This window comes from Equus przewalskii, chromosome 2 (assembly GCF_037783145.1).
Source record: "Equus przewalskii isolate Varuska chromosome 2, EquPr2, whole genome shotgun sequence".
NCBI classification, from domain to species: Eukaryota; Metazoa; Chordata; class Mammalia; order Perissodactyla; family Equidae; genus Equus; species Equus przewalskii.
The window spans coordinates 40689673-40705526 of record NC_091832.1 but is presented as its reverse complement, the minus strand read 5'-3'; the positions used below and the strand labels follow the sequence as shown (position 1 = coordinate 40705526).

Genomic DNA, 15854 nt, shown 5'->3' with positions numbered 1-15854 from the left:
GCCCAGACTCTGCGTGGCATTAAAACAAAGAATTAAACAAAAACCTCCTCAGGAACCATTTGCAATGCTGCTCTTGGTGTTAAAGCCTGAAAAATGTCGTTCTGTATAAACAGCTCACTGAATTTCACCCACACCAAGTATGGCCATGAGGAAGGCCCCGCCCTGGCCCACCAGACGCTGCCGAAGCCTCAGCCCCCAGGACTCTCCGCTCGCCTGCCATCCCTGTTCTGGGACCCTGGGATGGTAGAAAGGGAGGTTCCTTGTCAACAAGGGCCCCTGCCCCAAGGGCAGCCCTGCCTCTAGGAGCGGGGTGGGCTGGGGGTGGGGGACCCGAGGAAGGCGTGGCAGTGGCGGGGCAGGCACCTGCATGCAGTGGTAGTGGGTGCTCTTCCCATTGAGGTGGCAGCCGTGGTAGTAGACGCTGCAGTCGTCCAGTGGGCTGAAGCGCATGAAGCCGTGCTGCAGGGAGTTGTCACGCTTCTTGTGCATGTTGTAGTGCCGGATCACATCCTGCTTACTCGTGAACCTCTGCCGGGAGAGTGTGGGTTGGCAGAGCCTGGACCTCCCCGTATGCCAAGAGTGCTGGCCCCAGGGCCCTCAGGTCTTCCTATACATAACCCTGTTTGGGGTCAAGGTAGCCCAGACTGCCCCAAGACTAGTACACTGGACCTTGAGAGAACAATTCCAAAGGTTCCAGAACCATAAGCCCTTCCCTGACTTCCCCCCGAGCTCCCAAGAGTCATGCCCAGGAGCAGAGAAGATGAATCAGGCCAGGCCTTTAAGGTAGGGACTCTGATGAGTGACAACTCATTCTGCCCAGTGCCACCTATGGGCTATGCCAGGCTGGGCTCCCTGGCAAGGCAGAAGGAGCAGCCCCTGTGAAGACTGCCCGCACTCTCATCTTATTCACTAGCTCTCACCAGTAGGTGGCTCTGAGCGCACGCGACAATCTTTCTGAACCTCAATGTTATCATCTATAAAATGGGGCAGAAGTACCAACCTCCCAGGCCACTGGGAAGAGTCAATTAGACAAGGCACCTAGACTGCATGGCACAGTCCTGGGGGCATGGTAGACTCTCAGTGAATGGGGGCTCAGTTTATTATCCTTGGGATGCAGGTGGCCCAGATCCTATTAGATGCCTTGTGGGCAGGAATCTGGGAACGTGGATAGGCTGGTAGTTTTTCTGAGGTCTCTGCCTGCCAGAGGTAAGTTGAGGTGGCCTGAGCAGAAGTGAGCACCCTGTCCCACTTCTGAGAGGCTTCTCAGCTGCTGTGCCGGCAGCCAGGAGCAGGGCAGCAGCCTGTGGGGCCGTACCTGGTAGTTGCACTCAGGGTCGAGGCAGTGGTAGTGCTCGCGGTACTGGTAGGCGCAGTGGATGTGGCCACAGTGCTGACTGCCTGAGAACCTACAGAGAGGAGGGGTGGGCTCAGGCCTCTCTGGGTGCTGGTCCCAGGGAGGACTCTTCCAGGGCCCTCAGCCTGAGCAGTCTGTGCCCATGCCTCAGAGAAGTGCTTCTGAGGTCTCGGGTCCCTGCGCCCTGTGTGGGGATGTGGAGGGGCAGAGGTAGTCTGCTGGGGTGAAGCGGTAAAGGCCTGAGAAGGCCAGGGCAAGCAATTGGGCCTATCAAGAACCCCTGACCCACAGAGCTGCAGACCCACTCCATCTGCCCTGGGAGTCCCTCCGTCCAGGGAGTAAGTGCCAGGTGAGGCACAGAAGGCTGGCACCAATGTGGGGAGGAAGAAGCTTGGGCAAGCCAAAAGTCAGAGCAGAGACAGGGAAAGAAACACGGGATGGGATGGGACGAGATGGCAAAGGCAGGTGCCCCCACGATGGCCCAACTGCCTTTCCTGCAGGTGCTGCCTGTCTGTCTGTCCCTGACCCAGTGCTGGGCCAGGTGTTGGGGACCCTGGCTGGGCCAGCCCAGGGCTCTGTTGCTGAGAGGTGTTAAAAGGCTCTCTCTGTCCTGGGCTTTCCTGACACTTGAAACAGTCCAGAGTTATGAATTTTTAAAGCACAGCATCTGTTTGGCTTCCTGTGGCAGGGAGCACACTCTCCAGCCAACTCCACAGCCAGGAGCCCGTGCTGCCTGGCCACTGCCCACCTCCCAGAAAACCCCGTGCCTTCTCCAGGTCCGACGCTGCTGGGATGTGGTTCTCACAGGCTCAGTGACGGCCACCCTGGGGAGGTGGGGGAGAGCACACTATGACGACCGTGGAGAAGGTGGCAGGCTCAGCCCACCCTGCCCAGGATGGCTTGAGATTCAGAAGGGAGTGAGAAAAAACCCCTCTTGTAAGGGGAAGAGCCACTTGCAAATAAACGTTTAAGCTGAAGCTGCCAAAAGGGCCATCTGCTGAGGCACTAATAATAATGATAATAATAATAATAAAGAGCAGAGCAGAGCTGAAAAGACAGAGAGAGACAGGGGAGGGAGAGACGGAAAGGGATGGGAAGAACCTAGAAGATCAGCAGAAAGACAGATGCCAGGGCACGGCCCCTGCCATGTGCTGCTCCACCAGGCGCTGGCAGCAAGGGGCCTGATTTGGGGGAATCCGTTGAGATGCAAGCTCTTTACCCGCTGATCCCGCTGCCTTAAGGATGTAAAGGGGCAGGTGTGGAGTCAGGTGGTGAGGGGCACACTGAGGCCACATCAGGGAGGACAGCTACTCTTCTCATCCCAACATGCCACCGTGGCCTGCACCCCACCCAGGGCTCTGTGTGAGCTGGGGAGTGGGGCTCTGCCATCAGGCCCCCTTGGGTACCCCGGTCCTACATAGGGCACAGCTGCTTGAGGGCATGCGGCCTGAACCACAACAAGGGGGTGCTCAGAGAGAGGCAGAGGGTAGTCTCTTGGGGGATTTTAGGGGCATGAGTGCGTGGGGGTGGGGAGGCAGCAGGCACCTAGTCATGAGCGGTCAGATGCACACATGTCCCACAGTCCCCAGGCAATGCTGGCACAACCCCACCCTCCCTGCCACCTTCTCTCCATGGCAGTCTCCTCCCCAGGGGCCTACCTGGCAATATACTTCTGGTAAATGTTTACATCTTCGGTGACAGCTGGTTTATCTGTGGGCAATCCATTCCTGGCGAGAGACACACAGGGCACAGCCGATTAGCGGACAGGGGGTGGCCTCATGCCCCAGGAGTGTCTAGGGGGCAGCTCCCTGCCCTGAGCCCTTCCCTCCCTCCTCTGCAGTGCTCTGAGGCACTCAGGTGGGACTGAGAAAGTCCTTTGGCAGAAGCCTGGCACTGGTGCAATGGGCCCAGCTCTGGCAAGGGTAGGGCCATCTCAAGCTGGCAGGGCTGGAGGCCTCCACCGTGGGCACAGGCTTGGCCTAGAGTCCAACTGGATAGGAAGTCCTGGAAGCTAGGGCCTGGCCCCCCTCATACACCAGGAACCAGGAGGCTGCTGGCTGGGGAGGGGCACCAGGTACCACTGGGGAAGACCCCAAGGTAAGGGGCAAGAGCAACACCACGCAAGTGTGGCTGGTGGTTGGAAGAGTCTCCCCTGAGTGCCAGAGGCTGGCTCCCTAGACCTGCTCCAAGGTTTCTGGCCTCACCTCCAGGGGAAAGGGCGGTGGGGAAGGGATCCATCCATAGCTCATTTCACCACTGCCTGGGAGTTGGCACTGTGTGGGCCTACCCCCAGCCCAGCCTCCTACTTTCTCTTGCTGCCTACCCCATGGCTCAGGCTCTGAACCTGGAAGCCATAGCCACCAGCTTGGATCCCAAAAACCCCAACCAAGAGTAGGGCTTCCCAGCCAACCACAAGCCTACATTTGGCCCTCGTGGTAGCAAGCAGGGAAAGCCTGTCACAGGCAAATGGGGGTTACAGTAGTGTTGTGGTATGCATGTTAGCAGATGAGCACACACACAGAAGCACCCAGTGGGTGAGAGAGGATGTGTGCGCACAGCAAGATATGCAGTGTGTGAGTCCATGAACTGCGTATGAGTGATTATGTAGGCAGAGAAGTAAGTGTGTGTGTGCATGTGTGGAAGCATGTGCACGAGAATCTGAGCGTGTATGGGCCTGGGTGCACAGTGGATGTGCATGAGGTGTGAGTGTATGTGTCCACAAGCATGAGCTTCAAAGGCAGGGAAGTGAGCCTGGCAGCTACTCCAGTCCCAGGTTCAGGGCTGGCAGGGGGTGGGGTGTGTCTTACTTGACACTGGAGACGGTCCCCGTGGTGATGGAGTCTGTTTTGGAGAAGGTCGACTTCAGGTACTCGGGAGTGTTGAAGGGCAGGGAGGCAGCTGGCTCAGGGCCTGGCCCGGGGGCGCTGGGAGCACTGGGCACGCTGGTGAGGGGTGCAGGAGCCAGGCTGGGGGTGGGCGGAACCTTGGCAGGGCCCGGCTTCTGGATGGCCCGGACATCGTACTTGGAGGGGCGCCCCACCTTGCCTGTCTTGAAGGCGATGGCCCCGCCCATGTCAGGGCTGCCCTCCCCAGGTTTGAAGAGGTGCAGGTACTTGACATTCTCCAGGTCATACTTGGATGGCTTCTTGTAAGTGCTCCCGTTCTGGGGACGCAGGTTCTCGCCTGTCTTCAGTTTCTGGATGAAGAAGTCATACTTAGAGGCACGGGCCACCAGGCCCTGCATGGGGACGCTGCTGTGTGATGGCAGGGGCAGGATGGTGGCCTTGGTCTCCAGGTGTGTTGTGCTGCTGGGCAGCCGCAGGCCAGGCAGGGGACCCACCACCTCCTTGCCTGCCCGCTCCTCGGCTTTGGTGCCATGGGCCGGCCAGGAGAGTTGCTCGCCGGCCTTGAGCTTGCGGATGTATTCCTCGTACTTGGAGAAACGCGCCCGCTTGCTGAGGGCGTCCTCAGAGGTGGGCAGCATGGAGGAGGTGGCCACCTCAGGTGTGGAGCCTGCATGCAGCTTCTCAAAGCTGATCTTCCTAGCCAGCTCATCCCTCGTGTTCTGGTCATCGTAGCCAAACATACCAAGGAACTCGGTCATGGTGGAGGCCGCGTAGTCTCGCAGCGAGGAGGCCTCTCCTATGGCAGGAAGGAGAGGGGCAGTCAGCTCTGGTAGGGAGCAGGGTAGCCAAGGGACAGGAGCCGCCCCCTCCCCCTGGGAGCCCCCGCCCATAGAGGGAGGGGGCCACTGTGGGGAGGGGGCGGAGTGGGACATGATCTATGGACATTTGGCTCACTTGTTAGGTTTTACGACTCTTAAATTAATTTGTTTTAAAAAAAAGTAATTAATACTGGGGTAAAATAAAACGAGTTCATCAATGCCAGGAAAATCAATTTCCTAAATGTTCTGGCCGATGGCTTTTCAGTACATTAAACAAAGTTTCATAAATGTCTCCGCTCTCTCGCCTTGGCCTAATATGAAAGAGAAGTCATATTACTGGAAGTAAGGCCAGATCCCAACCTGCTTCCCAGGGGTGGAGTGAGAACAGGAGGCTGAGGACAGGTCGGGATGTGGGCCGGTGCCTGGGCCATCAGGAGGGACCCCAGGGGCTGAGGGAGCCACTGGCTAAGCCCACTTTGAGGACCCTCCCTGACTCCCACAGATGGATACATAGGCCCCTTAGCCCTGGGAGGGTGAGGGGCTTGCCCCAAGTTCCCCAGGACCTGTCCTCTTAGCCCCCTGCCAGCCTCCCAGGTGGCTGATGGTCCCAAACAACAAGCTGAGAGACCCTGCCGATGTGTGTGTTCAGACTCACTTAGGGGCCCCACTCCTGCCAAGCTTTACATTGTGGAGCATCCCTCAAACCTCCCCTGTCATCCTCCAGTCACTAGTACTCACATACAAGGGTGGGACACCCTGAGGAGAGTCATGGCCAGAAAGGGTGGCCCTGCCGGCCTAGGGCAGTGGGCTGAGTGCAACCCATCTAAGGGCCCATCTGTGTCTACTCCTGGGAACACTGAGAACCCTGGAACCTCTCCACAGGGACATGTGCACACACACTCACACTCAAGCTGACATCCCTAGTGACCTTCCCAACTCTACAGATACACACGCGTACACAAACCACCCAAAACTATACCCAGCTCCCCAAGATGAGTCTCAGGATAGCAGAAGGCAGGATGGTCCCATTCTGCCGGGGAGGTTTTCCCTGGAGAAACACCTCCTTCCACACACGACTTCCTACCCCAGCAGCCATGTGACTCCTGAGAGCACATGAGCATACTCATTCCTGTGCAGAACACTTGAGAAACACCTACTGTGTGCTACACCTTGAATCAAGCATGGGTACACACAAGAGGGAAACCCACATGGGCACCAGGGGACATGCATGTTCTCTCTACTTGAGTCTGAGCTGGCATACCTGGGCACACTGGGAGCAGCAGGACCCTGGCCTGAGAGTCTTGACAGCACAGCCAGGGCAAGGGATAGTTGAAGAAGGGTTGGAGGCCCAGGACCCCATCAGGGCAGCAGATGGGGGGCTCTTCTCCCAACCCCCACCCCAACCTGCCATGTCTGGGATTCTCAGACCACACCTGGAGGTGGTCTGATAGAGCAGGGCTGGGCTTGGGCACAAAAGAAAACCTAACAGGATATGGAAAGAGAGGCTCTGAGCTCCTGGGAGAGAGGGAGGAAAGCAGTCCTGAGGGGCCTGGGACCCCACTAGGTGAGGAGAGGACAGTCATAGTCACGGGCAGCACCTGGCACCCAAGGTGGTAGAGTGACTCAAGGAGCCCACAGACAGCTATTCCCCTGGGGCAGGGTGGCTGGTGGGCCGCTGTCCTGACCTCAAGCTATGAGTGGTTGGGGGCCCAGTCTGGGAGGAGTGGGCTCTGGCTGCTAGATTCAGTGGCTCAGGGACCAAGGAAAAGGGCTAAAAATAGCTGGAGGCAGCTGAGCCCTCGCTATATATGGCAGAGAAACAGAAGGCTTTGACGGGCAGGCGGCTTAGAGCAGGGAGGGGGCCAGGCAGGGGTCCCAGGGGCAGCCCAGAAGCCGGCATTCCCGAGCCCCAGGGCCCAGAGAAGGTGACCTGGGGGCCAAGTCCATGGTGGGTAGCTAGGGCTTCAGCTGTATCTCTCCAGTGCCCAGAGCTGAGCAGGCCACCCCAGGTGTCAGACTGCAGTCCCACCAGGCCTCAAACCAGAGGGGAGAGGCCTAGGGCCATGAGGCCACTGGCAGTTGCAGCCCTGCCTCCTGCCATGCCAGCTCTCCATTCCCCTGGGAAAGAGGAAGCAGGAGTGGAGGGCAGAGCTGGGCATGGGAGGGGCTGGGGCACTGAAGGGACAGCGGCCCTTGTCCCTGTCCCTCCCCTCTCCTCAGGCCCAGCGCAATCACCTTGTGTCTGGGAACGGCAAGGGCTTTTCCTATCAGAGGAAACTGAAGGTCACACTTTTCCTCATTGATCTTGCAATGTTTGTTAATTACTCTGTCACTGATGTGGCGAAGGATAATTAAACAGCTCTGTTTATATCTTATATGCATAATTATGTGGCTGCGCAGGGCTCTCCACGCAGGGAGGAGATGCACCCCTCGCTGCAGGGGGAAAGGGATAGGGGAGCAGGCAAGGGAGGCTCGGGACCAGGCACAGGCCTGGGAAGGGGGCTGGGGAGCTGCAGAAAAGACCCCAGACTCCTGCTTTCAGTCCTAGTAGTGACCCTCTCCCACCTGAAACTCCAGGCCCTCCCTCTCCAGAGCAGAAGGAGCTCAGGGCTGCTCTGAGTCATAAGGAGAAGGAGACACCAGAAAAGCCAGGCCTTAGCCATCTCGTGGGAAAGAGGTCAGCCAGAGGACAGCGTCCGGGGCAGGTGAGTGTGGTGGGATATGCGGGCCAGGCTGGGCCATCCTTGTGGCCCTGTGCTTTGACCCCAAGAAGTCCTGCCTAAGAGAGCAAGCGTCCCTGGGAAGAAGGAGGAAGGGGTGCTGAGATGGTGGGAGGGTAGTGGAACAGGCCTGTCCTAGAGCTTTTGGAGGAACCTCCCCAAGAAACATCCTTTGCAGACAACGAGCTTATGGAGTCCACGATGCTAACCATTGCTTTCCACACACACGTCCAGGGACAGAGTCCACCAGCAGGCTCCTCCCTATGCAGGTGTGTGTAGACAGTCATCCACCTACACTGTCCGACTCTTGCTGCCTGAAGACCCACTGTGTGTTCAGCAGCCTCTCAGGCCCTGCTCACACACTTGGGCAGCTGCCTTCTCAGGCCCTTCCCTTCTCACCCCTGAGCCCCTTCCCCACCCCTGCCCAACCAGTCTCTCCCATTCTAGTTATTACCTTAGTCCCAGCCCACCCCTCCTCAGGGGTTCTCCTAAGATCTGAATGAAATGCCAATATCTGGAGCAAGAGTGAGGGAAGCAGGCCTGTTCTGGGGACATACCACTCCTTCCCCACTGAGCCTCTCCACAGGGTTGTGTCACCCACCTGAAGCCTGCTTGGCACTGGGGCCACTGTCATCCTTGGAGGCTGCTCCGTCTGAGTCCTTCTCCACTACGACACTGCCGTCCTTGGAGGGCTCTTCACTGGGGTCTTCCTCATCGCTGCAGCCCTGGGGCTGCACCATGTAGACGCCCTCAGGCGGCAGCTCCAGGCCCTCTCGGGCAATCCGCCCCAACACAGACGTGGGTGCCGGCTCCTCACTGTACTCCCCGTTGACCCACTTCTCGATCACGGCCCGCCTCTTGTCTTCCTCGCTTCGGGGGGCCCGGGTCCCCCCCAGCTCGGGGCCACTGCGCTCTTTGTCCCGGGGCCGAAGTGGGCTGCCCTCAGTGTGGGGGCCAGTCTCCGCTCCCTTCTCCACCACAACCTGACGGCTCAGCTTGGCGCAGATGGCATTGAGCTTCAGGCCGCCTTTGCGCTTGGCCGCCATCGAGGGCTTGCCTGCGGGCGGGTCGGTGCACCGGGAGCCTTCAGCTGCAGGGATGGAGAGAGAGGTCAGAGGCGTGCATGCCAGGCATGGCCACCCGCCTCAACAGCCAGGGTGGAGGCTCTGCCCCCACATCCTCCAAGCCAAAGGTCTTCCCAATCATGGTTCCATCACACTGCTCTGAGACTGCCTGGCACATGTTCGTGCCCCCTACTAGACTGTGAGCTCCAGGAGGCAAAGCTCGCCCATCACTCTATCCTCAGAGCTGGGTACCAAACTGGGCACATACTAGGTCATTCAAGAAATATTTTGTAAATGAACAATGAATGAATGAACGAATACTCTTCAAACACAAGGGGCAGTCTCCTTCCAAGCAACTGGTTCCTGGAAGTATTTCCTACACTTGTTTGGCTCCAGATACCTCCCCTGAGAGGCAGGCCAGCGGTGCCCCAGTGTAAAGCAGGCGGTGTGCCCTCTGACACACAAGGACACTGAAGCATGCAGGCTGAGGAGCTGGTTGCGGACCAAAGCTGGCAAGTGCCGGTGGCCTGACTCCACTTGTGAGCATCCACCCCACCACAGTCCACCAGGGAGGAGACAGCCAAGAGCCAGGGAGCAGCCCATGCCAATCTCTTGCTTTACTGTCCTGCAGCAGTGGGCTGGCACCCTTCTCCACCTGAGCAACTCATCCCTGGCAGCTCCTCCACCAGGCCTGCTCCTGGGGCCCCACCTGACTCCAACCTCTGTTCGCTGGAGAGCCCCGAGATCTCCTCCTTTTCCCCAGCCACTCAGGGCCCCCCAAAGGTCTCTATTTGTCCTTGTCAGGGTCCTCCCCAACACTTTCACAGACCCTCTCTTGGCTCCTCTGGCCATTTCCTATTTCTTGCCCTTTACCCCCAAGCCTCAAATAGGCCATCCCAGAGCAGAGCTCCTCGCAGTCCCTCTGAGGGCGACTTGTCTCTGTATAAGGACCTCACTTTGCCTCCTCTGCCTCGGCCAGCACCTGCAGCTTTGGAAGGCCTGGCCAGTCCTGGGAAGCCCACTTTGCAGCCCTGAGAAGCCGTAGCTGGAATGGGTTGGGATTCCTCAGAAGCTGCAGTTGCAGTGCCTAATCCCTGAACATGACAGCCCAACGCAAACAGACGGAAACTCTGAGTGCTAGCCACCTCCCTCATGGCTGCTGAGTAGGGCAGGGTCCTGGGGGACAAATGGCAAGGCCACTCACCATACAGGCTCAGAGCTACCACAAAGACCAATAAGGGTAGACACACATACACATGTTTATTCGTATATCTGTCCACCCATCCATCCATCTAATGATCTCTTACTGTCTGCCAGACCCTGTGGTAGAGCCAGGGACCAGGTGGTGGCCACGGCAGACACAGTCTCAGCTCACACTCACTTTGTGCACAAGGAACCCCATCGAAGCCTCGGCTCCCTCAGGTGTCTCTCAACAGCGGAGTGTACATGTCTTAAGTCTCTACACGGGTCAGAAGGCTAAGTGAGGGCAGGGGCTCTGCTCCCAGGTCCATGGTCAGAAGGGGCTTCACGATAATGGATCAGTACCCTAAAAACCCCCACACCTGGAAGTCCACTGAGAGGCACACTCAGACAGGAGTGGCCACACCTGTGCCTGCCCAGGAACCTCATCCCACAAGTAGACTTGACTTGTACACGTGGATGGTTGTCCCCTGATACAGACAATGCCCCAGCAGCCCCACATCCTTGCCTTGAAGCCAGCTGCTGGTGTGTATAGCCTCACTTGGCCCAGAGGGGCCCAGTGATCCCAGACTACTGCCAGAGAAGCGTCTGCTTGGCTCACTCCAGTCTTCCCAGTCCTGCGGCCCTGGCTTTGCCAGGGCCCATTTGTGCCCAAGACTGATGCCCATTCTACCCACATTTGTCCACATCTCCAACTCTGTGCTGCTCACACCCACAAGTCTCCAAGCACTGACATGGGTTCCTTCTCAAAGCTTAGCGATGGGGCCTTAATCACACCATCCCACCCAAACTCCAGGTAAGCCACCAGGCTCCGTGACACCAGGTTTCCTCCAGCAGGCCTATGGGGAATACACCTCACCTGGCCCCCTTTCCTGGTGGGGAAGGGAAGGGTGGGAGTCGAGGAGCCTGCTCTATTTTTACCAGGAGGTAAGCAGCCAAGTGTGTATGGCAGACGGCAAATGAATCTATAAATATTTATCCCAAGGAAGAGGGAAGCAGAAGCTCCCAGGGCTGCACTTGCTGCTGGTGACACCCCCCTCCCTGGGCCCCCACCCATCCTGGAGCCTCCTGGCACTTGGGCCCACCCAACCCAGCCCACCATCTCCTGATCTCGGCTGTGTGCCTGGCTCAGTCCCTTTTGGGCCCCCACCAGCTGTGATGCAGCTGTGCACCCAGGGCCCACCCCCAGTCCGCAAGCCCCTTTGCTCCGCCTATGTCCCCTACACCTGTCCTCCAGCTGCGGCTCTGCCCCAGCCCACCTGCCTTCCAGATGTTGCCCTCCCTCTGACTCTACTGCTGGTCCCAAGGGTGGAGAGCGAGAAGGCGTGTGGCCTGGGATGCAGGGCAGGAGGCAGAGGCAGGCCTTACTCATAAGTGTGAACACGTGCAAAGCTGGGGCCGTGGGTAGGGAGGTGTGTAAGAGCTGAGGTTCAAGTTGCCTGCCTGTGTGCTTTCTGGCCCACCCCGTGGGGCCTTTCTCCCCTCACCCTCCATCAGGGCCTTAGGACCTGCAGACTACCCCCCTCACGGTCTGACCCCAGGCTCCTGTCCATGTAAACATTCCCCTGACTTTCTTCCCTAAAATATAAACGCCGTAGCCAGGCCTCAATGGGAGGAAGCCATCCGTCCCCGGCCCTGTCACTGCCCCTTTCATCTCCTTCCCGCCACCAGCCTGCCCGCTGCTCTATTTACACTGGACACTTCCTCTGGGAACAATACTGCCCAGGAGGCAGGCTTGGGCTGGAGAGTGGGAAGGCAAGGGGACTCCCGTACTGCTTACGCAGGGATGGGCCCCAGAGAGGAGGCGAGGAGTGGGGCAGCTGCGGTGGGCCTGACCAGGCCTGGGGAAAGGAGTAGGGCTGGTACCTGCACGCAGGCAGGGAGGCCAGGGCCTCTCCCAGCCTCTAGCCTCTGGCCCAGTGACTCTGGACCGGCTGGGGCGAGCCCTGGGAGGTGGCACAGCACTGCGGTATGGCCTGGCTTCTGGGGTCAGACAGTTGTGAGCTCATGGTCTGGCTCTGCCCCTTGTTAACTCGAAGCCCTGGGCAGCTTTCTCCCTATGAAAGGGCTGCAGGACTGTAAGGTGAGAGGGTGCCTGTCTGTGCCAAGCACAGGGCCTGGCAAGCACGGACCTGGGAAAAGGCAGCTGAGCCCTAGAAGGGGACAAACAGGAAGTGTGCTGCCATTCTGGGCACGAGATCCTAAGTCCAGGAAACCTCACCTGGCCCAGAAGAGGTAGGGGGGAAGGGAGAGGCTGGAGGGCTGAGCTGGGGGCAGACTGCCCGCTCAGCAACAAATGGACCCTCCCTGGCTCCCTCCCTGGTTCCTGGGTTGGAACCTTCTCTCTCAGGGCTCCAAACTCAAACAACCCCTGTAGCAGGCAGCTCTCATCCCAGAGCTGAGCAGATCTTGCTCAGGGTAGAGAAAAGGTGGGGCAAGAACTGGACTGTCCATATATCTTTTCAGGCACTATCTTATGATGCCTCATAATGACCTAGTGAAGCAGGTACTGTCATCATCCCATTTGATAGAGGAGGAAACTGATCCTGGAGCCATGAAGACGCTCCAGAGCCTGAGCTCATGAAGGCTGGGGCTTAGCAAGGGGCCGGAGCCACCATGATGTCCCTGGTAAGGCTCCTGGGTGGGTTCTGGGAAGTCCCAGGCCTCCCTGCGAGGGCTCCTTTCCACCCCTGCCCATCTCCTCCTCACCCTCACTCCCGGTTCCCCTAACACAGAGTCCCCTAAAGTGTTAACTGTGATGGGTAAAATGGTGCAGCAGATTGCTACAATAAATAATTTACTGATATTTATAAATATTCAAATCAGCCAGCTTCAGAAATCGAATGAAGGGAGGGCCTCAGGAGAAGGGGCCCGTTATGGCAGGAATCTCATCACTGCCTCCAAAGGCTGGGGAAGGCCAGGGCTCCTGCCAGTTCTGGGGGAGAAGGGGGGCTCCTAGCTGCACCTGGGCCCCTCGCCCCTGATCTCTGAGGACTGAGTGGTAGGGGGTGGCTGGAATGGCTCCATGTCCTCGCCTGATCAGGGCCAGGCCCTCCCCTGCCTGGGGCAGCCTGGGCTCAAGGGGACCAGAGGCTCCAGTGCCTACCGCACACGGCCAGTGTCTCAGAGTTGCTTGTCCTGCCTTGGGGGGTGGGGGGGCAGTTCCCGGGGGCTGGGCAGGCCTGGCAGCCCCTCCCCATCCATGAGTAATGTGTTTCAGGGCCGGGCAGCCTGTCAGCTACCAGGCTCCGGGTGCTTTATGGGCTCTGCCTGGTGGCTCTGAACTCCCTGGTAGGAAATAAAGTTCTCCCTGCGCGTCCCTTCTAAACATTTCACTCAGTGGAAACGGTGTTTAAGAAAAATGAGGACATATTTCTTCCTAAGGATGCAGTGTCCCCTTTGGGCGGCCTAATGCCCGCTGTATATCAGGAGGTGGCGAGGCAGGGGCTAGGCACCCGTCCCCTGAGGTGGGGGTGGTCCGGGGCCAGCCTGCATGTCTGCTGCCAAGCAGCTCGGGGGCCATGGGCACCACTGGGCCACTCTGGTGGCTGCCCTGGCCCACAGTGCCTAGAGCAGTACAGCGGCTAGCACCCTCTGAGCACCTCCCGTGCCAGGGACAGAGCTGGGCACTTCACAGCATCACCTCAATGATCTTCCAACATCCCCATGCGGTGACTGTCCTGTACCTGTTTCCAGATAAGGAAGCAAAGCCTGGCAAGGTTGGTAACTGCTCACAGATACCAGTGTCAGTGCTGGAGCCGGACTATCCCTGTGCTCCGATGTCCAAGGCCATGGTCTGAGTCTCCACATATCTCCCACAGCCTCCCAACCAGGGTTGCAGCAATGTCAGAGCCTCCACTGAGCTACCCCTAAGAACTTGAACTTGACAGGCCATGAGCTCCAGTGTTGGGGTGCTGTGCCTGTGTTCATTTGTTGAATGGGTGCTGTGCCTGTGTTCATTCAACAAATACTCCATGAGCACCTTCTACAGGCTAGGCCCTGGGCTAAATCTGAGGATATGACATGAGCAAGACAGACTGTCCTGGTTCCTGCCATCACGGACTGTTCAATTTAGATGAGGGGGCAGATGTTCAAGTCATGACAAGTGTATTCACCGTGGTGAAAAGTCTAGGTGCCACAGGAGCGGTGAGTCTGGGAAGCAAGGAAGGGTTCCCCAAGACATCTGTTCCTGTCCCTGCTCCCCACAAGCTCCCTCTCAGCTCCATCATCCCTCCCACCTCTCTCCTCCTGCCACCACACAGCCCATCTCCAGCTTAACAGTTCCCTCCCCTATCTCCTCCAGCTGTGACCCCTCCCCAGCCAGGACCTATCCCCTAGGAGAAGGGTGTCCTTCCCTCTTGGGCCCAATCCCACCTCCAGCTCAGAACAGAAGGGCTGCTGAGCTTTTTGGGTGGGAGGAGTGGCCACTGCTCCCCCAGGGCTCTCAGCCAGGTCCCCTGGTCCCCAACAGCCCCAAGCCAGGAAGTGAGGGGCCCAACCACTGGGCCATACTTACCTCCCTTTGTTTATTTATTTATTATGGTTTTTTAGTCCAGTTAAAAGGTTTACTATCCAGACGCGTCTAAGTGGCCTCACTTAGCGTAAGTAACTCTATAAATCAGGGGAACTGTTAGCATCCACCATACAGGCTGGCCATCAATCTCCCCCAGGTCACAGCCAAACAGGAAGGGGAGAAAAAAAGAGTTACCACCCAGGGGAGATTTAAAACACACATGGCGCACACAGATCACGCGCGCACACACACTCGGGCGTCTCTGTATTTGTACAATCATATCACATTCACACGTGCACACGCAGAGCGGCCTGGAAACTGGCAAAGCTGCGTGTGGTCACAATAACAGAGCATGAACACAGTTCCCGCCGCCCAATGGAGAGACAGAGCCTGTAGGAGGGGAGCCTCCAGAGGGCCCTCCACCGTGGGCTCTCAGTGCCAAGCTGCCCTGCCAGGCAAGTGGCTCTGGAGGGCTATAGAGGGGCTCTGCTTGGTCTCTCCCCTCTCTGTGGCTACCTCCTCCTCGACACCAAACCCAAAGAGATGAAGCTTCCCCTTTTTGTGCCTGAGGTAAGCACTCGGCAGGGAGGTGGAACCCAAGGAGAGGGGCTGGGAGGCTGTCAGCTGCAGGCCACTGAGATGGGGCGTGCTGTTGTCCCCACGTCTTCGTCCACTGTGTCCAAGGCTGGGCACACCCAAGACATAGCACAGGACTCAAGAAGGGCAACACTGTCCAAAGGAGTGACCAGATGCCAGGCAGAGACCTGGAGGGTGCCTTTCCCCAGCGGCCTCGGGAATGCCCTTCCTTTTCACTCGAGTAGGTGAGGCTCAACATGCACAGAGCTCGGACAGAGACTCCCATCCCATCCCCAGAGAGGCCCCAGACCCAGAAGGCCCCCCTAGAAACTGAAGTAGGGCAGGCCACTCCTGGGCACCCCTTGGCCTCTCCTGACATCCTCTGCGGGTCCCCAAGGCAAGGTAGCCCGAGGGTGGAAGACCCGCCCGGGCCCACCTTCTCTCCCACCTCACCCCAGAGGCCTCCTTGGCTCACCCGCCCGCCTGCCCGCTGCATCTCCCCGTGAACTCTATTTCTCTTTCCTCTCTGAAAACAACTGAGCTGTAAATACTGTTTAACCTTCTCCCCCCCTCCCCCTACCCCCTCCCCTCCACACTATAAAAACACAAATATGCCATAACTCAGCCGGCCTGGCCGCCCAGCCTCCAACATGCCCCGCGCCCGGGCCTCTCAGGAAGGTCATTACAAACGACTTTCCGATTCACTGCTCCTGAAATAATTTTGTGTATTAAAACCTGAATCTGCACTTTCTGGGGCCGAAAG

At 58.2% G+C, this 15854-nt stretch overlaps 1 protein-coding gene across 8 annotated transcripts in view; it reads right to left on the bottom strand.

The window, feature by feature from the left end:
• The window catches only part of CASZ1 (castor zinc finger 1), a 150163-nt gene that overhangs the window by 18762 nt on the left and 115547 nt on the right, over nt 1-15854 (bottom strand). For all 8 annotated transcript variants that reach the window (XM_070603442.1, XM_070603399.1, XM_070603393.1 and 5 more), the window contains 5 exons: nt 8340-8828; nt 4162-4996; nt 3013-3081; nt 1316-1406; nt 364-528 (listed from right to left, as the gene is read on the bottom strand). In XM_070603442.1, the coding sequence (XP_070459543.1) occupies nt 364-528; nt 1316-1406; nt 3013-3081; nt 4162-4996; nt 8340-8828 (1649 nt within the window). The remainder of the gene's footprint in view (nt 1-363; nt 529-1315; nt 1407-3012; nt 3082-4161; nt 4997-8339; nt 8829-15854) is intronic.